The following is a 19,458-nucleotide window of genomic DNA, read 5'->3' as shown; positions in this document are numbered from 1 at the left end:
GAAACAACGCAGGAAGAAACTAACGAAGCGGTGGGAGAAGTTGACCGCAATGCAAAGATGAATGAGAGAGGGGAGGTTTAGAAAAGTTGCAACGTTGGACGAGACGTTTGATCACTTCAGGAGTAGACTACTTAGTATAAAAAAAAAGCACAGAGTAGGAAAAATTAAAAAAGGGACGGAACAGCCATCAAGTGGAATCAAGCACACCACCAACACTGGCAAGACTGGCAGACAAGACAGCCCATACAGTAGGGGAGGCTAAGGCCAGGGGCAAGAGGCTTCAGTGAACTCGCAGCTTCCAATCCTTCCATTCAACTCAGTTAGGGGCATGGAGGGCTGTCAAGTCCGCCCCTAAGGACTAGAGATACATTAGCGCTGGGCCGGCTTAAGCAACGTTGTCAGGTACCTCGCGTCTGATGGACCTGATTGCCTGACCCCTGAATTGCTAGGGAAGCGCTAGGGATGGTCATGGTTAGATCGTGACGGAGATAGCGCCTACTGGTTGGGCTGCATCTTTTAACTGGGTCGTCCCCGGTCCTCGTGCCTGGCCCGCGCAACCAGTAGTGGGCAGGGACCCTCTGGACGATTTGTCTGCTTGGACCCTTAGCATCAGAATAATATTCGGTGATAGTATTTAGAGGGAATTGTTAAGCCACAAGAGTCAAGCATCTCATCTTATTAAAATGTGATATTCGATCTACTGATTCATGATTCCCATTCTGTGCCAGTATCCGATCCACGTGATGGTGCGCTAACAGCACAGTCCAAGGAATGGAAGGCATTGGATCCCAGGTCTTATTTACCATTACCAACTTTTTTTTGTAGCAACCAACCACCCGGATATCCCACCTGCCACCTGATGGTACCTAGTGGCTCTCTCATATTACGAGCCGATCTTTCCAGTTCATCTTTGTCCTTCATAAACTAGGGGTTGGGCCTTATTCCAGTCGAAGCGGACATTTCCTCACTAGCGGCGGACTGTCTTCGCGTTGCCACGGAGCTTATCATCAAACCAGTGTAAGAACGGTAGACGATAGACCGGTTTCAAGGTAACTTTCGTTAACGATTCAAACGGTGGAGGAAATTAATTATCTTTCATTAATCAGCCATTTGCTCAATCAGAGTTTTCTTCGTTTTGAGCTGGCTGACCAAGAACAAGATGAAGAACCCCCAACTTTTGATGCGTTGTTAACTTGGTCTTGGTCATGGTCCATCCATATCGACCAACCTGGCGGTTAAAGCGCTCCACCATATAAAATCCAACCTCCATTGTCAATCAATACCACCATACTATTCTGCACAGCATCTCGATACTACTTAAGGGATGCAAGCGCTTTTACCACAAAAATCAACACGTATGGATCGCTGTACGGACAATGCAACACGAATGGCACCAGCAACCGCCCCATGCTCATTATCACGTTGGTCTGGCGGCTGGTTAAGATGGCTAACAATATTTTATACGGCACGGAATCCAAGTCTCTCGCGATTGGCTAGGTATCCATCTCCTTTCCAACCCGTGACTTTCATCCCGTCTCCTGTAAGAAGATCTAGGGTCTAACCGATCTCGTCTCCCAGTGTACGGATACCTGAGACCGTCTCGTCACAGTGGCTTCAACTGTCACAAGTTCACCCTGGACGACCTGAAAAGCTCTCATTGCGAGCAATCCCAGGCGCTCCTCCATTCATTAAGGCCCACGGGATGGCACCATCTCGCGACATCAGAAGCAAAATGTGGAAACTGTTACTGTGACCGGCATGGTTTCTGTCCGTGTCTGGCCCGTCTTTTGACTCCCGCGAAGCAAATCGCGGGGGCTAAACTCCCCTCGGCCACGGTTCGTTTCAGGCCCATGTCTCCCTGCCGTTATTTCAATGATACCTTGAGAGTTTGTGGTTTTTGTTTTTCTTAGTTGGTTGCAGGTAAAAAGTCGTGGTTTATTCCTTTTTACGTTGCCCCTATTTCGGTATATCGGGCTCAGCAAGACGCCGTTACGCGTAATTCATTGATGTTATCTTGACAGGTTGACTTTACTGCCAAGGAAACCCTATCCGTGCCAATCAAGACATCAACGCGAGCACATGGCCATCTGTCTAAGACATCATTACTACCATGGGAAAAGCTGTTCCTGCATGGAATGTGCATCGACGCATCGACAGGTAAAATCGACGGCCAACTTTGAGCCAGTCTGCTCCCATTCGTTGAACTTAAAAGACGTCCAATGACCGTTATCAGTCACAATAGTTTAGTAGCTTACCCAGGGGTTGCAGAAAACTTGAGACCTGATTTCATAGCATAACAGATAAATGATAAACAGGTAATTATGTAGTCCAAGCTGTTATAGATTGACTATATTATTTTGTCTCTCCTAATATCACAGTCAAGTTTTTCGCTCTCGAGCTCACAATATCCACTATCCAATCAACGACTCTGGGGGGTTCCTTGACGTCTCCGAGCGGTCAGGATCAGTTCACGTTGCTGTTCCAGCTGAATGACGTGACGGCGATGCTGACAAGGGATTGTATCTCGTTTGTTTGTCACTAATAACGGACATTACGATGTGAAACTTAACTTGCCCCATTGATCTGTTAAACACAAGGACTGTCCCGGCTAGCACTACTGGGTTAAAAAGTCCGGAGGATCTTGTTACTCTGTTTGTCTTGCAAATAGTCTGAGCAGCTCAGAAACTTTCTCATAATAGTTAGTCACCGAAGCTCATTAAAATTTGAAACCTCGGCCGCGATGTTACTGTAGCTTGTTGCTTGTAAGCGAGGTCCACAGTCTTATCCTAGCAAAGCGCGGAATGAAGGCATTCAAATTCTCAATAAGGAACTTTTTCCCTATGTAGACTTCGCGAACGGACGATGTGACATTGTACGGGTTTTGCTCTGACATATGCCGTGCGTGATCATATTGACAGGGCTTTGCCTGTGCGTTACCTTGGCGGGCGGAGCGATATAATCCACATTTGACATCCATGGATGGTAGGTAGTAATCCTCTCGAGCGTGGAGGATTCGAGTGATAGGAGGTGCTCCAGTCATGTTTTTCCAAGGGGGGTGTTCATATGTGCCAGGTGCTAATATAAACGTGTACCTTGGTAGTTTGTATAGTTGTCAGATATTGAGCTCATAGAAAGTGATAGCAGTGTAACGTAACACAGGGAGGTTATATACGGAGTATAACTTGTTTTAGTCCAATTACTTAGCTTCGAAACAGTTCAAAGAACCTTGATTGTTTATTGCAAACTTGTATACTACTTGCTCTTATACGTAGCATTCCTAGCAAGGGTTGCGAATCCTATCATCAAAGCATTCGCATTCTGAAAGTATAAGAAGACATCGGTATCAGTTCTGTTAAAGGAAGAGGATTCTGATTTATGATGGGGAAAGACGACACTTTTTTTATGCTAACAGGCACCTTTCATAGCTAATTGGAGGGCACATATGACTATCCGACGCCGTTGATAAGACCACAGGCTCACTATTGAGGCTCGGCGTTTATAGCTCGATCTAATATAGGTACAGTCGGTAATGAATAGATAAGGACGTGAAGAACGATCATTATACATCCCAAACAGCTTTCATTGGAACAGACTGATGCATTCCTGACCCTGTCACTGAGTAGCAGAAGAAATGTCCTTAAGACCTAGAACGTTAAAAATCAATGGCCTGAGAACCAGCCTAAGTTTCCGTAATGTCATCAAATCATTTCATCTCTTATGCTCTCAGCAAAGAACTCCTTCAGAATCCTGACGCCTAGATAATTCCAGGGAATAATTTCCCAATGTACTTCTGTTAGTCGCGGAGCATAAAAAGATTGCATTGTCACATAACGATCGGGATCAGAGTACTAGTGGCCAGTCTAGTAAGCGTAAGAAAATGAATTGAATGCTCTTCTTCTTCTTCTTGTTCATACATCGGATTCAGCAAAGAAATATCACAGCAAATACAATGAGCATCATCTGGAATGGAAAGTTGATAGGGATCGACAAAGTGTAGGGTAGTCATTGTTCACGTGACTCGGCGTTTTTCGTGTCCATGAGAACAAACCTGGCTGTCGCGTCGCATCGCGCAAGGTAAATTGCCCCGCCACCAACAGCGAAGACATCAAACAATACCCCTACGACTTTCGTCTGTACGGCAATTGCATATGAAAAGATGGCGCCCGATGTGATTGACCTCATATCCTCGAGTCCCCCGGACCATTCTAACCCACCACCATCTGCCCAACTGCCAGTGGATATTGCCCTTCCGCCCGCGAAAGAGCAGTACCAAAATACCAATGCGACAAAGTCAACTGCGGTAGCGCATCTACCAATATCAAGTTCACTTTTTCTTTCCGATGATTTCGACACAACTATAGATCTAGACGAGCCAATCCTAATCGATGAAACCCCGAATAAGAGGCGGTGCTTGTTGCCTCCTCCAGCGCAACAGCCGCCTCTCAAGCGCACATCCCCGGTGCCAGAATCTCGATCAATTCTACCGCCAGTACGAACGAACACGAACGGGCGACTGCAACCGTTGGAAGATTCTATCCAACTCACAAGTTCTCCGGGGTTCCTTTCACCGAGTCAGATGGGACCTGCGAACGACGCAAGTACAAAACCTACAGAGCAGACGATTGAGGCTGAAGATTCAGACCCATTTGCAAGTTCACCAACGCCAGTGCGACACTCACCACCGAAACTGGTAGCGAAACCAATATCGAGAACAGTGGCAAGGCCTACCGAGTCATCAGACCCCTTCGCTAGTTCTCCCCATCAGTCAGCGCCAACAACATCGAAAGAGCCCGACATCATTATAACTTCTCCACCCGCACGCGGACCTGCACCGAAGCTTTTGCCCAAGAAGAATGCGACATGGGATCCAATATCCAGCTCAGCACCTGAGATCTTTTCCTTCGACTCGTCACCACCACGGAAAAAACGAGACGTCATTAATATCGACGATGATTCGAATGGCGAGAACGGGTCCGAAGACGACTTGCCAGATATCTCATCTTTCGATGTAAACAAAATGCGACGCCGATCACAGCTTCAGCGTTCGCAAAGTGAAGTCATAGGGTCAAGATCTCGAGCGAAGCCGACAGCCTCAAACAAACAATCGGCAGCCGATAAGACACGAGAAAAGGAAGCCAAGGCAGCTGCCAAAGAGCTTGAAAAAGAGGCGAAGAAGCGGGAGAAGCAAGAAGCGAAGGAAGCCAAACTTCGTGAGAAGCAACGGAATGCAGCACTGGCCGAGGTCAATAAGCTGCGAACAGACAAGAAGATCTCGACTCCAGAAATGATGGTCGACATCCCTTCAAGTCTCAATTCCACAGTTACGACTGCACTTCAGGCTATGCTCGAACCCTTTGATGTGCAGTACACAACTTGGGACAGCCCGGTCGAGAACGTGATCAAATGGCGTAGAAAGGTCCGCAGTCGATACAACGATGATCTTGGTCTCTGGGAGCCGATACCTCTTCGCCTCCAAGATGAGAAGCATGCGCTCGTTGTTATGCATTCTGATGAATTTGTCAAGATCGCATTGGATGATGGCGTTTCTCCTCATGCCGAGAAGATGAAGAAACACTTCCCTGAACACCGTATTGTTTACCTTATCGAGGGCCTCACACCTTGGATGCGCAAGAACCGAAACCTTCGCAACCGTCAATTTGCTTCTACTGTCCGCGCGCAAGAATCCACCACCGCTGCTAATCGCCGAAATAAACCTGCCCAGGAATATGTGCCAGAGGAGAAGATCGAAGATGCACTTCTGCAGCTGCAGGTCATGCATGAGGCTCTAATCCATCACACTATGATACCGATGGAGACGGCTGAACAGATCTTGACCTTCACTCAGCACATCTCGACGATCCCCTACCGGAAGCAGCGAGACCAGGCAACACTGGGAGCAGGATTCTGCATGGAAAGCGGACAGGTCAAGACAGGTGAGGATACACACGACACTTACGTTCGTATGCTGCAGGAGATCGTGAGAGTCACGGCGCCAATCGCGTACGGAGTGGCCAACGAGTTCAACACAGTCAGCAAGTTGGTTGAGGGCTTGGAGACCCGTGGGCCAACACGACTGGAAGGTGTAAAGAAGATGGCTAACAAAGACGGTGCCTATTCGGATCGCACAGTTGGACAAGCTGTGAGTAGACGAATGTACAAGGTATTCACGGGAGTAGATGAGACAAGCACAGATGTTTAGAGAATAGCATGTATTATATGTAATGATTCTATGAAAGCCAACATGGTTGATGTTACGGCAATGGAATAGACCTATTTGGTTCATGGTTAGCTAGTGTTACCAGAAAGTTATGGCGACAAAAACGAGTTTATGAACAAGCTGTCAGACAGCGGTTGGACAAAATTTTTTCCACATAGTGTTTTCGGTACAGGTCTGTGTATAATGCTTCTTCATCATAAAGCTTGGGATGTTGTGTTGAGTTAAGAAAAAAAAGTTTGAACGTACCATTATTGTGAAGCGATGTCCTCGTCTTCGGCTTTGCGCTTTCGCGACGTAGGCTTGAAGAACGAGGTCATCATCTTTTGTTTGGCGTCGAACTTGGCGCTGCCAATTCCGCCTCGAGTCTTTCTCAGACCCTTGAGGTGTTCGACGCTGTTGATTTTGACCACGCGCATCTGCACATTTTTATCTGTGGATGCGTCGGCCGTGATGTTTGCCTCTAGGTACCCGGTGTTGCTCCAGCCCGGTCGCACAAAAGCAGATCCTGAGCGACCTTCTGGTTCAGCGTCGGGACCGACGGACGTGGAAGGAATCCTGTCGCGTAGGGCCTTGTAGAAAGTCCCGAGGATAATGCCGTGAGCAACGATACAGACGGTCGAGTCTTCGTATAGTCGAGGCAAATGCTCGTTTAAGAAGGCATCGATCCTCTTTCTCATCGCTTGCGGAGTCTCCGAGCCCTCATGCTTGATCGTCAACCCAATCTTGGTGCCCTCGCCCGTACCAAAATCCTTCTCCCTCAGCTCCGGCACCTGGACCAATTTCAGATCCTCTGCACATTTCTGCGCATCGATGATAGCCTTTGCAGTATGAACCGCGCGACCGAGGTTTGACGAGAAGATGCGATCAATAGTGACATGCTCAGTGAGGTGTGATGCTAGCCGTTGAGCTTGCATAACACCATGGGCAGTCAAGGCTGAGTCGCGTGAGCCGGCATAGAGGTTTGCGACGTTGTCGACTGTCTCTCCATGCCGAATGAGGAAGAGACGCATCGTTGCATCGTTCAAAAAGGCCACGCCAGAAGCAAGCTGGTCATGGTTGTTTGTTGATGAGATGAAAAGCTTGAAGCTTGTGGACGAAAAAGTCGAAAATTTGTACTCGGAAATTTGGGCGCTGACTCAGCAGCAGGCCTACTAAGCCGCAAACAGACATATCACAAACAAACTCCACCTCATTTCAGAGAGCATCATTATTGGCCTAACTTGTTCGTAATTCATAAAGCTAACAAAACTCCTAGCTAAAAGCAAAATACATAATTACATTCCCAAAGATACAATTCATTATAGGATCCCCTCAATCAATCTTCCCTTAATTCTTTTTACCGGTGACAGTGCCAACCACGTCACCGAGACCAAGGCTTCCGAGGATCTTCTTGAGACCAAGTCCACCGAGAAGACCGTCAAGGAGGCCACCAAGACCAAGACCATTCAGCTAGAGATATTGTTAGCAAGATGATCAAATTATTAGATGAATGATTGAAACTTACCAGAGGGCCAAGGATGGGGCCGAGAATCTTGCCAACGAGTCCAAGGACACCGCTGAGCAAGAGACCGACGGCAGCAACGATCTGGGCGAGAGGCTCAGCCAGGAGACCCCAGAGAGGGTTGATCTCCTTCTTGGCGTGAGGCATACCCTCAAGCTTGCGCTTGCTCTCATCGATACAAGTCTGGATCTCAGTAGAGAGCTCCTTGAGAAGGTTGGCGAGGTGAGCCTCTTCAGGAGTAGCCTCACCCGCAGAAGTCTTCTGCTTGGCGTTGCGAGAAATGCGACCATCAGGGTCAAGACCACGGATAATACCGTTGGTCTCGGTGAGAAGCTTACCACCATCCTCAATCAGAGGCTTGACCTGACGGACAAGTTCCTCCTCATCACGGTCCTCAGGCTTCTGAGCCTCAGCAGCACTGATCTTGTCGTTGATGGACTTGCAGATGGGTCGAAGGCGCTCAAGAGTTTGCTCGATCTGGTAGGAGAGCTGCTGAGCAAGCTTCTTGTTCTTCTCAGCCTCGTCCTTCTCGTTCTTGATTTCCTCCTCAGCTTGCTCGCGCTTGAGGCGCTCCTCCTCAGTCTCACCCTCGGGCTCAGGCTCCTCCTCCTCCTTGGGGATATCCTCAAGAAGGGTCACATGGCCAACAACGGTGCCCTTCTGGTTGAAGACGTCACCATCCTCGTCAACCTCCTTACCCTGGCAGTCGACGATCTCACCGCTGGTGAGCTTGCCAATGATGTTGCCATCAGCATCGACAACGTTGCCCTCGCGGTTCACCTTGCGGCCAGCGAGAGGGTTGTGAGACTTCTCCTTCTCAGGTTCCTCCCAGCGCTCGGCCTTGCCAATGACGTTACCGTTGGAGTCAACGATCTCGCCATCGTCATCAACAGAGCGACCGACAAGAGCCTTAGCATCACCACTGACAAGTCGGCCAACAGTCTCGCCAGCCTGGTTCACAACCTTACCGTCCTTGGAGACGGTGCAGTTCTTGAGCTCGGCGAAAGGACCATCCTTCTTGCCACCACGCTCGCCCTCAGAGACAAGCTCGGCCTTGCCAATGATGTCTCCAGACTCGCTTCGGATGTTTCCATCGCGGTCAGACATGCGTCCGACAAGCTTCTGGACATCACCCTCGACGACACGACCGTAGATCTCACCAGACTCGCTGACGAGGTTACCGGCCTTGTTGACACGCTTGCCGGCGAGAGCAGAATTGTCGACGGGCTTCTCCTCCTCAGCCTCGGGAGCTTCCCAGCGCTTGGCCTTACCGACAGTGTTACCACGGCGGTCGAGAATGTCACCATCCTCGTCGACCTCGCTGCCCTTGAGCTCCTTGGGGTTACCCTCAATAACCTCACCAACTTGCTCGCCCTGGTACATGACACGGCCGTCAGACTCGACGGTAGCACCAGGGAAGTTCTCGAAGGGAGCGGAGGACTTCTCCTCACGCTCGGAGACAGAGACGGGCTCACCCTTGCCGATGACCTCTCCGGAGTCGTTCCAGATGTCACCGTTCTCATCAGCGCGCTTGCCGAGGAGCTCCTTCAGGTCACCCTCGACAACCTTACCGAGAACGGTACCGTTGGCGTCGACAAGCTTGCCGACCTTGTTGACCTTGGTACCCTTGAGGATGGATCGGTCCTTCTTCTGGACGCGGTCCCACTCAGCAAGAGGCTCAGCCTGGCCGACGACCTTGCCGTCTCGCCAGATCTTGCCGTTCTCGTCGGACTTGAGGCCAACGAGCTGCTTGATCTCGCCCTCAGTGACCTTACCGATGGTGTCGCCCTTCTCGCTGTTGAGGTTACCCTCCTTGTCGACAGTAGCACCCTTCAGGATAGAGAAGTCCTTCTGCTCACCGCGCTCCCACTCGGGAAGGGGCTCAGCCTTACCAGCGGCCTTACCAGTGCGGTCCCAGATGGTTCCCTGGTCGTCGGAAGAGAGACCAATAAGTTGCTTGATCTCGCCCTCGACAACCTTACCGAAGAGGTGACCCTTCTCGTTGACAAGCATACCGTTCTTGTCAACAGTCATACCCTTCAGGATGCTGTAATCCTTGTGCTCACCACGCTCCCATTCAGGGAGAGGCTCGGCCTTACCGACTTGCTTGCCGGTACGGTCCCAGATGGTGCCTTGGTCGTCGGCAGAGAGACCGATGAGCTGCTTGATCTCACCCTCAATGACACGTCCGATGAGGTGGCCCTTGTCGTTCACAAGGTTACCCTCCTTATCGACAGTAGTGCCCTTGAGAATGGAGAAGTCCTTCTGCTCACGGTCCCACTCAGGGATGGGCTCGGCCTTGCCAAGCTGCTTGCCAGTCTTGTCCCAGATCTGACCTTGGTCGTCGCAGCTGAGGCCGATGAGCTGCTTGAGCTCACCTTCAACAACCTTGCCAATCTTGTCACCCTTGGAGTTGACGAGGTTGCCCTCCTTGTCGACGGTGGTGCCCTTGAGGAGGGAGAAGTCGAGAGGCTCCTTGGCAGCTTCCTCACCTTCAGCAGCCTTGTCCTCAGCGACCTCCTCACCCTCCGCGGCCTTGTCCTTGGCCTCATCGGCGACGTCGCCAGCGACTTCCTCGCCTTCGGCAACCTTGCCTTCAGTGGCTTCTTCGCCCTCAGCGGCCTTGCTCTTGGCGTCTTCGGGGAGATCTTCAGCAGCCTGCTCGCCTTCAGCGACCTTGTCCTGAGCAGCTTCCTCGCCCTGGGCGGCCTTGTCCTGGACCTCATCGGTGCCAGCAGCCTCCTCACCAGGGGCAACAGACTTCAGGTCATCTCCAGGGGCCTTAGACTTGTCGGCCTCGTCGACAGGAGCCTCAGTCTTAGCAACGTCACCCTCAGGAACCTCAGACTGAGCCTCGTCCTTAGCACCCTCAGTCTTCTCCTGGAGCTTGTCCTCAACGTCTTCAGGCTTGGGAGCGTCTTGCTCGTCGACCTTGGACTTGACATCCTCCTTGGCCTCTTCGGGAATGTCCTTGGCCTCCTCAGAAGCATCCTTGGTGGCTTCCTTAGCCTCCTCGGACTCGGGAGCGACCTCATTGAGCTTGTCGTCAGTCTCGGCAGGTGCTTCGCGGTCCTCAAGCTTGATGTCGTCCTTCTGGTCTGTAACCTCGGACTTGACATCAGACTCTTCGTCCTTGACCTCAGGTGCCTTGGGGGTTTCTGCGGGTGTCTTGGTGTCGGTTGCTTGTGATGTAGCATCTGAAGTAAGGCCGCCAGCAGCATCGGTAGCACCCTTGGTTGTGTCGCCAACGGTGTCGGTAGCACCCTTGGCAGTATCGCCAACAGCATCTGTGGCGTCCTTGGCTGGACCGCCAACAGTGTTACCGACGGTGTCGGTGGCACCCTTAGCTGTGTCGCCAACAGCTCCTGTGACTCCTCCAACGGTGTCTCCAACAGCGCCAGTAACGCTGCCGACTGCGTCTCCCAAACCGCCAGACTTCTTGTCCTTGGATTGGGTTGTGTATTCGCTCTTCTCCTCGTCGTGAGAATCCTCGTCCTCCTCGGGCTTTCCTTGTCCTATGGGCAGAGTCTTGCCGAGGACATCGCCTGAGGAGTCGACAACCTCGCCAGCGGTGTTAACGGTGTTGCCTACGAGGTTCTTGAGGTTATCGGTGTCGGCGACCTTGCCAACAGTTTTGCCAGCGTCGTCCAGGATATCACCGGAATCATTCACAACACCACTCCGAGGGACTGACTGGTCATAGTTGACTGCAATGGGGACGATAAGCGATAAACTTCGCTGGGGACTGCCAAACGCACCGGATTGCTGCTCGTTAGAAGCAGTATCTTTTGTTGTGTCTTGAACTTGGGAAGAGGGATCCTTAGTCTCAGACATGATGATAATGGTGGTGTGTAAAGAAATTGGTCGTCTTCTTCTTCAACTCCTTCGAGATAAAAACAAAAGGGTATCTTTCAGATAAGAGATGGATTTGAGGGGTATCCTTGTGTTAGTTGGGAATAGGTATAGTGTTGTTGATTATTAGCTTTTGTAAGTTGGCCAAATTATGAGATGAATTGATACTGAGAGCTGCAACCACCACGCAGCTCCAACTACTTATACCGACACACAGCTCATGCAAAACAAGTTTTACAGCAACCACTCCAGCTTCTTTCAATCACGTCAATTAGCAATCACAACGTCAGTGTGAACACCACCCGTATCAGCCTATCCTCCTATGATTACCTGCGCCGCACCTGTTGTCGAACAGAAGCTGCAACAGCCACACGTCATGATGGAGATTGGAGGTGCGGGATGGTGTGGCGAGAGCTGTTATATGACGTTATAAGGAGCTCCTCACAGCATGGATTAGGCGCGCAAGAAGCAATAAGGGAAGCTCCCAAGCTGTGCAAGCCACAAGGATGAGGCTGCTTGCCTGAATCCCTCTTCCCTGGTCCAGACTCGTCCCGACGATAATGAGGAACGGGTTGGGAAGCAAAACAGGCTTGCGGGGTGGAGGATGCCACACTTGATGCAGAGTTGCAGACGATCTTGCACATTCAAGGTTTGGATCGAGATGGGAAAACTGGACTGGTGCAGCTTTGGCAGATGGGAAATGTAGATGGTTGCGCGGACTTCACGTGTAGAAGGCATGTAGGTCGGAACAAGGTACAAGTGTAAGCTACTGTATGTGTGGCGTAAGTCCTAGCTGCAAGAAGGGCAGGTGGGAATAGGTACACGATCAAAAGGTGAGAATGAGTGAATGATGAACTAATCTAGCGTGAATGTAAATCAACGGGGAGGGGTTACCCCATGAGGTTTACTTATTCCGAGGCCAGGTAGGGTACGGGGTGGAGGGGCGTTTAGAAACGGAACAATGAAAGAAAGGATGATGAGAGGAGTGAGGAGTAACAAGAACAAGAGAGAGAAAGAGAGAGCCACTTTCACTCATACGAATAGATGCATATGATTCATATGATTTGCCTGGCTGCACTTGCATTGGGCTGGTTGGACCGGGTCTTGGCTTACTGACTTACATAGTCACTTACATGGGTATGGGTCGGACAATTGTGAAACGCGCCAAAAAAGATTACTTATCGATTATCACTACTTGATCCAGCTGCTGTCTCTGTCGTCTGGCTGCCGCTGCTCTTGGTCTCTCGCATCATGGTGCTGTTGAATACGGTAGGAATCTTGATAGTGAGCTGAATTCCATCGTACGTCGACTTGACATCCAGGAACAACTCGTCAGGCCTCGGCGGCTTAGGAGCGCCATCGTTGGCGGTGCCGGCATTTCCACCACCCTGGCCCTGTTGACTTTGACCTTGACCTTGTCCCTGCTTTTGATCGCTAGGTCTCGGGCTGATGCTGCTGTTGTTCTCGGAAACTTTGTCGGCTCCGTCTTTTATCGGCTGGTCGAGCTTGCCAATCTTGTTTCCTTGGTCATCATAGATGTTGCCTTCATCATCGACTTTGAGTCCTCCTGCTGCCAGGGGCTTGAGTTTTGGAGGCTCAGGTTCAATGTAGTTGTCGCATACTTGACCAGCCACTTCACCGTCCTCGTCGAGAACTTGACCGTCTGCCGTGACTGGTCGCCCTACCATGGAAGGTAGGTCGCCCTGTACTCGACCGAGGACGGTGCCATCCCAGTCGAGGATGTTGCCGAACTCGTCGACGTATTTGCCTTCAAGACCAGCAGCTAGTTTCTGGAGTTCCTGGTTTTGTGGCTGAGGCATTGTTGAGTGAGCTGAAGAGTCCCCTCCTTCTTGCTGCTGCTGCTTCTGCTGGTCTGTGCTGGCACCACTGCTGGTATCCGAGACTGGCTTTATCCTGGGGATGCGGATCTCTGGGTTCTCAACTTTTGGTGATGAGGTTCGTCCGTTGCGGACTGGGACGTTGACCTCGTAAGTGCTGTGGTAAGGATCGCCACCAGGGGTAGAGGATGAGTGATTTGACATTTTGATAGTGAGGCTGGTGCTTTTCTCCTCTCTGCCTCTGTAACTGTAGGCGTGGGTGGTTCTGTTGTGGCGACTCCTGCGGCTGTTGCTGATCCTGGCAGGGACTGAACCTGGACCTTCTCCTCTTGGGGGTCGGGTCTAGTTCTAGAGGGAATGGAGATGGTAATTAGAGAGAGTAAGAGTCACTGCCACTGTGAGGAGCTGGGCTGTGTGCTGGGCTGCTGTGAGTGTGGCTCGAGCTATGGAATGGGATGGGATTGTGCGGGGACATGACGACAGATAAGATACATAAACTTGGAAAACCCGACCCTCGTTTAGCTTGTCCTCAGAGCCCAAGGTTAGCTTCTGTCTTGGGCCTAGGGAAAAGCCTAGTCTCGACTGACAGGACCCGACCCAGATGAGAAAAGAGAGGGGAAAGGAGTCCCCTTATTTTACACCCTGGCCTAGAGAGTCTAGAGCCTCTTCCCACTGTATGAACGCGCAACACTGATGGCTAAAGTGTTACAGAGACAGAGAGCCGCATAATTGGAATACTACTCTACAGCAACTAAAAAGAGGACAATCTCTGATCGTCAGCGCTCATCGCGATCGCGGGAACTTCGGGGTGAATAGAGAAACTAGCAGGGATTGTAAACAAGATGAGACAAGGCATTGAACCCTGGCAATTGTTTGGCTAGACATTCTAATTGGTGGGAAGACCAGAGTCCCTGTTTCTCATCCTCTTTTTTTATCTCCTTGACCAAGCTTTTTTCTTCTAACGGAACCCTCCGTCTAGACCAAGACTAATGGTGTAAAACTAAGTTGAAAGCTTGGTTCCTGGTGCTGGTGCTGGTAACAACGGCTTTTTGAAACTGGCCACTAAACTTGAAATGGGTGGAAGCTAACAACAAGTGACGGTGGCTTGCGTGGCATTCTCCATTCTCGTTTTGTGGCTTGTCTCTACTGCAATCTGACGTGCCCGAGCTACAGTATAGTCTACAGTAGAGTTTCGGGAATTAGAACCGCCATCCATGATCCTGGAATGCCATGGATCTAATGTCGTATCATTTGCTTGTCATGATATGATACTTTCGTCACTTTTGAATCATAGAAATTCTGCAAGGAGTGGACTTCATGTTGTCGAGAATAATGATATGTGATTGTAGTAGTATCGTATCGCATAGTATAGTATAGTAGCAGTTGTATATTTATCCTTCCCCCAAAACATAAAAGAAAAACCATCATTATTTATAAAACACCATGTTGCGCCGCCGTTTGTTGATCAAGCTACCACTACTGTCGTAGCAGTAACAGTAGGTAACATAACAATTACATGGGTACCATCATGACATGAACATGAACAAGATATAAACGATAAGCAAGCCAGTAGTAGTACGGCATGTACATACATAACATAGCTTCTTAGTTTCTGCACAGCGCAAAGCAATTATTAGCCTCTGCTTCTTCTCAACAAGATATACAAGAGTTATATCTCGGCGGTTATCCCGTTCTGGAGATTTGCAAGCCAAGTAAGATACAACGGCCACAGATTGGAGGGGAAATAAAGGAGAATGAGAGGAGGAAATACGTACAGTAGAGAGAGTTCTAGGTCACCGTGAATACGAGCCTTGAGCTGAATCTCAATGTCGAGGTTGAGATCTAGACGGAGTCGGAGAGTGTCCTTGCCGGCATCACCACCACCGCCGCCGCCCGACTGACCGGTGAGACCTCCAAGGCCACCCGTGACGCCGCCCAGAGTGTTGGTCACTCCGTCTGTGACGCCGCCGACTGAGTTACCAAGGTCACCGGCGAGAGGGAGCTGGTCCAGAGGTCCTGAACCACCTCCGCCTTGCTGCTGCTGCTGGCCGCCGCCTTGACGACGGGAAGACTTGCTGCTCTTCTTCTTGCTGCGCTTCTCTCGTCGGGGAGCTTCCTCGCTGGACATGGTCTGGTCGTCAGACTCGACGCGATCCTTTTCCATAGAAGACATGATGAATGGATATTCGCTGGCTGGTAAAGGATAGAAAGATTCAAGTTAAGTTGAAATGTATTAGCTGTTTGAGTACAAGTGGTGGGTTGTCTGTCACTAAGAAATTGAGTCTAGAAATTAGAGTAGCCAAGGTGATATAAGTTTGGACTACCCTTCTGCACTCGAAACCTCATAACAGGATTTGGACCCCCATGAGGTCATGATCGAGATGCGAATCCAGTCAGATACCCTTGCCCAGACCTACCCACTTTAGCCATGTCCTGTCCATGACCTTACTTGTTGCAGCCCTCCAACTGCCCTCCAACTCCAGACCTACAGTGCATTTTGACAGCCCCGGACTTGTGCCCCAGCCTCTTCTCTTATTAGTTGGGTCATTATTCTCTTATTATTACCGACACTTTACTGTAAATCACTTCTTAACATAGCTGCTTTCCATGCCAAGCTGCGGTCTTCTTCGAAGCCTAACTGGCTGACATCTCTCATCATCATCAATCTCATCCTCTATATCACCCTCCGGGTCCCAGTAGACAGACCATTTCCCTTCGTCGTCTCGCACCGCCACAAACGAATCATGGTCGCCCTGTAGTGTCAGGAATTTCTCATCTGCTGTCCAGCCCCAGGGTCCTATGACGTGGCCGATGGTGTCCTTCTTCCCACCGAAGGTCACCATGTGCGTGTCCTTGTCCACGAATATCCAGTTCAGCGCTGGAGGGTCGTCAGACACCATGCTCACCAGCCCCAGGTGTCCTTCTTCACTTGGGTACTTGAAAAACCATCCTAGGAATCTGTAGCCTTGAACTGGTGCGTCTGAGAGGTTGAGATACATCTTGAGGGTGATCAGTTTTGAAGTGACTTTCGCGAAGAGAATAGGAACTCACCTTCTTGTCAACCAAAACTCCTTGTCCAACCTCTTCTATTCTTCCATTCTGTCGTAGCATATACGTCAAGTGAAACTTTTCCTGTTCTTTGCTCATGCTCTCATTCTGTCTCTTCTGGGCGCTCACTGCGTTACCCACGCCTGTAACGGTCGGGATAGCCGCGATGGCGAGTAATCCGATAACCATGGTTGCTCTTGTTCTTGTTTTTTTTTTCGGCGCTGTAAATTAGGTATGTGATGGTTTGTTTGACAGCAGAAACTCGCTGCATGAGTAGAGAGTCCACTTTGTAGAATCAGGACCCAGTTTCTTCTTACACCAGCCACACGATAATATAATAATCCCTGCAACCACCATTTCAGTCTGAGGGAGTGACAACGTCATAAGGCCAGGGTCTGCATTGGATGCCATTTTTTTACGTCACCTTGACTTGATACTTGACTTCTTCTCCAGGCGGTTACGACTTGCCGTGTCTCCCCTCCCCCAGTGCCTGGCCAGCCTGTAGTTACAGTACAGTAGAAACCGGTTCGACATGGGGGTTGAGGTCGGATGGGATGACACTTATTGCGTCAGTCAAGCCTCGTCAACAGGTTTTTGCTGTGCTGCAACATCTTAAATCTCAAAAACTATCTCATGCGCAGAATCCTTTAGTTTTAGTTTTAGTAAAGAAACTATTTTCATTAATTATCAGCAAGCATAGCATTATAAGCCATTGTCTTTTTTTGAAACCAATCCAAACCACTCACGACACTATCCACCTAAGCGCAACAATCTAAAACATCAGTCACCATGTCAACTCAACAGGTAAGTTTTAGCACTACAAGTAAGTATCCGATCGGGAATTAAATGTCCTCTAGGACGAGCAGCAGAAGGACTCTACCCAGAACCAGTTTGGGCAGGGTAACGAGAACAACGATAACAACGACAACAACAACCCCTTCGGTCAGCAGGGCGACGACAACAACGACCAGCAACAAGGACAGGACCAGAACCAGGAAGGTCAACAGCAGCAAGGCCAAAACGAGTCTGAGTCCAAGGACGACTCCAACAAGGATGAATCCAAGCCCGATACTGAGGAGAACGCAAAGGCTGAGACACCCGAAGACAACGAGCAGAAGCCCGAGCAAGACCAAGAGTCAAAGTCTGAGGAGTCAAAGCCCGAGCAGGACCAGTCTCAAGAATCTAAGCCTGAAGACGCAAAGCCCAAAGAGTCCAAGGAGCCCGAGCAAGCTAAGCCTGAGGATTCGAAGCCTGAAGAGTCTAAGCCTGAGCAAGCCAAGGCCGAGGCCGAGGACAAGAAGCCCGAGGAGGTAAAGAAGGAGGAAGACGCCGCCGACTCCAAGCCAGAGCAGGCAAAGGCTGAAGCCGACAACAAGACCGAAGAGGCTAAGCCCCAGCAGCAGCAGAAGAAGAAGCAGCCCGTCAAGCAGGAGGAGAGCGAGAGCGAGTCTGAAGATGACGATGATGACGACTTCGACTCCGAGGACGACTCCGAAGAAGACTCAGAGGAAGAAGACTCTGAAGACGAGTCAGAGTCCGAGTCCGAGGATGAGAATGAACCCGCTACTCCACCTCAGCAGCAAGAACGAGGCGGCAAACGAGGAAACGCAAAGGCCGGTGATGTAAGACGTCGACGCCCAGCCTGGCTCGACGAAGAATCTGACGATGAGGGCCGAAAGCAGTTTTCCAAGAGCGACGATAAGAACAAGCAGATGCAGCAGCAGCAGCGTCAACAGCAGCAGATGCAACAGCAACAACAACAGCAACAGATGCAGCAGCAACAGCAACAGGAGAGCGGTGGCGGTGGTAAGAGCGATGCTCTCAGTCTGCACCTCGAACTCAACCTCGAAATCGAAATCGAACTCAAGGCGAGAATCCACGGTGATCTCACATTGGCTCTACTGTAAGTTACAAGTCCCCCCTCCCCCATCCTCCCCCCTACACCTAGTTGCGGACCCCCTTTTGTTTTATCGTCCGCCCTCTCATCTGACAAGTGCATAGCCAATAGTGACATGTAACGACAGGGAAGGAGCATGATTTTGCTACAATTATTATTATTATATAATCGAGGCGACGAAAGAAACGGACGAAATCTGTTATATATATGTCTATCTATATCTTGACGGCGTTTGGGCAATGCAATGAAATGAAGTAACGGCTTCTCTCATTTTTGTTATTATCTATCTTCTGTATCAAATAAACAGTCATCATTTTTAAGTTTTTTGACAGCATCACAATGTGATACGTGACACTTCGGGTGAGGACATAAGATTTGGATCTGGAGTCTTACCGTACTTAAACTTTGGCCCTACCCTAGCTTGAGAGTCCGTCTTGTCTCAGTTGCAACCCGTGCGGGCGGTTAAAAAGGAGGCTAAAAGAGGGAACCACGATCGGGTCGGATCCTCTTAGTAGATCTTAACGTCTTTTGCGCTTTGACGGGAGATCTACCTACGGTGAGGCTGGTGAGGTGATGTGATGAGGCTCTGTGACCTGGTCCCTGGTCCGTGTAAGTGGTTCCCTGTGGCACATAACATTCCCAATATTTGGGTCGTGCTTCGTTTGACGATTTAACAAGCGAGCCAACCGAAACTGAATTAAGATCCTATTGCGGGTTGTGATCATCTTGGATCTGGTGATTGATAAGATTGGGTTTTGTTGTGGTGGCGAGGTTTACGCTCAGACACTCAATGGAGGAGCGGTTTAGGGTAATTTTATTGTCAATCACAACTATTCTGATGGTGGTTTGTAGCTGCTATTAACTCGAACATGTACATTGAAGGATGCCCCTTCATTATTAGAAGTAAATATTGGAACTGATCTAAGTGATCAAGATGACTGACTATTTGTTGCACATCGTAGATTGAGGTAGAGTGATGACAGTCATGCTATGTAAGCCAGCAAAGTTGGCCAATTCATGCGCGCGCATATTATAAACTGCTTACACAAACATGATATTCAGTTGGACTTATCGATTGATCTCGAATAAAATAACAATATCTGAT

The 19,458-nt window shown here is 49.8% G+C and overlaps 6 protein-coding genes across 6 annotated transcripts; 2 read left to right on the top strand and 4 right to left on the bottom strand.

Annotated features, from left to right (window-relative positions):
* Nucleotides 1-4,156: 4,156 nt before the first annotated feature.
* Nucleotides 4,157-6,199, top strand: FIESC28_09448 (uncharacterized protein; the record flags this gene model as incomplete). The annotated part of the gene is made up of 1 exon (XM_031163584.1): nt 4,157-6,199. One exon carries the CDS (start codon nt 4,157-4,159, stop codon nt 6,197-6,199), a length of 2,043 nt encoding a protein of 680 aa, XP_031012397.1.
* A 266-nt stretch (nt 6,200-6,465) lies between these two features.
* On the bottom strand, nt 6,466-11,552 carry FIESC28_09447 (uncharacterized protein; the record flags this gene model as incomplete). Its single annotated transcript, XM_031163583.1, has 3 exons — nt 6,466-7,263; nt 7,574-7,666; nt 7,722-11,552. The coding sequence occupies 3 exons, from the start codon at nt 11,550-11,552 to the stop codon at nt 6,466-6,468; spliced, it is 4,722 nt and encodes a 1,573-aa protein (XP_031012396.1).
* A 1,196-nt stretch (nt 11,553-12,748) lies between these two features.
* Nucleotides 12,749-13,612, bottom strand: FIESC28_09446 (uncharacterized protein; the record flags this gene model as incomplete). The annotated part of the gene is made up of 1 exon (XM_031163582.1): nt 12,749-13,612. One exon carries the CDS (start codon nt 13,610-13,612, stop codon nt 12,749-12,751), a length of 864 nt encoding a protein of 287 aa, XP_031012395.1.
* A 1,465-nt stretch (nt 13,613-15,077) lies between these two features.
* FIESC28_09445 (uncharacterized protein) lies at nt 15,078-15,581 on the bottom strand (the record flags this gene model as incomplete). Its single annotated transcript, XM_031163581.1, has 1 exon — nt 15,078-15,581. One exon carries the CDS (start codon nt 15,579-15,581, stop codon nt 15,078-15,080), a length of 504 nt encoding a protein of 167 aa, XP_031012394.1.
* A 409-nt stretch (nt 15,582-15,990) lies between these two features.
* On the bottom strand, nt 15,991-16,645 carry FIESC28_09444 (uncharacterized protein; the record flags this gene model as incomplete). The annotated part of the gene is made up of 2 exons (XM_031163580.1): nt 15,991-16,407; nt 16,460-16,645. The coding sequence occupies 2 exons, from the start codon at nt 16,643-16,645 to the stop codon at nt 15,991-15,993; spliced, it is 603 nt and encodes a 200-aa protein (XP_031012393.1).
* Nucleotides 16,646-17,245: 600 nt separating this feature from the next.
* Nucleotides 17,246-18,363, top strand: FIESC28_09443 (uncharacterized protein; the record flags this gene model as incomplete). The annotated part of the gene is made up of 2 exons (XM_031163579.1): nt 17,246-17,260; nt 17,314-18,363. The coding sequence occupies 2 exons, from the start codon at nt 17,246-17,248 to the stop codon at nt 18,361-18,363; spliced, it is 1,065 nt and encodes a 354-aa protein (XP_031012392.1).
* Nucleotides 18,364-19,458: the final 1,095 nt, after the last annotated feature.

Source organism: Fusarium coffeatum (assembly GCF_003316985.1).
Source record: "Fusarium coffeatum strain FIESC_28 chromosome Unknown BRIP53273_contig_241, whole genome shotgun sequence".
Classification (NCBI taxonomy): Eukaryota; Fungi; Ascomycota; class Sordariomycetes; order Hypocreales; family Nectriaceae; genus Fusarium; species Fusarium coffeatum.
The sequence above is the reverse complement of the archived record's forward strand: the minus strand, read 5'-3'. Positions and strand labels throughout refer to the sequence as shown.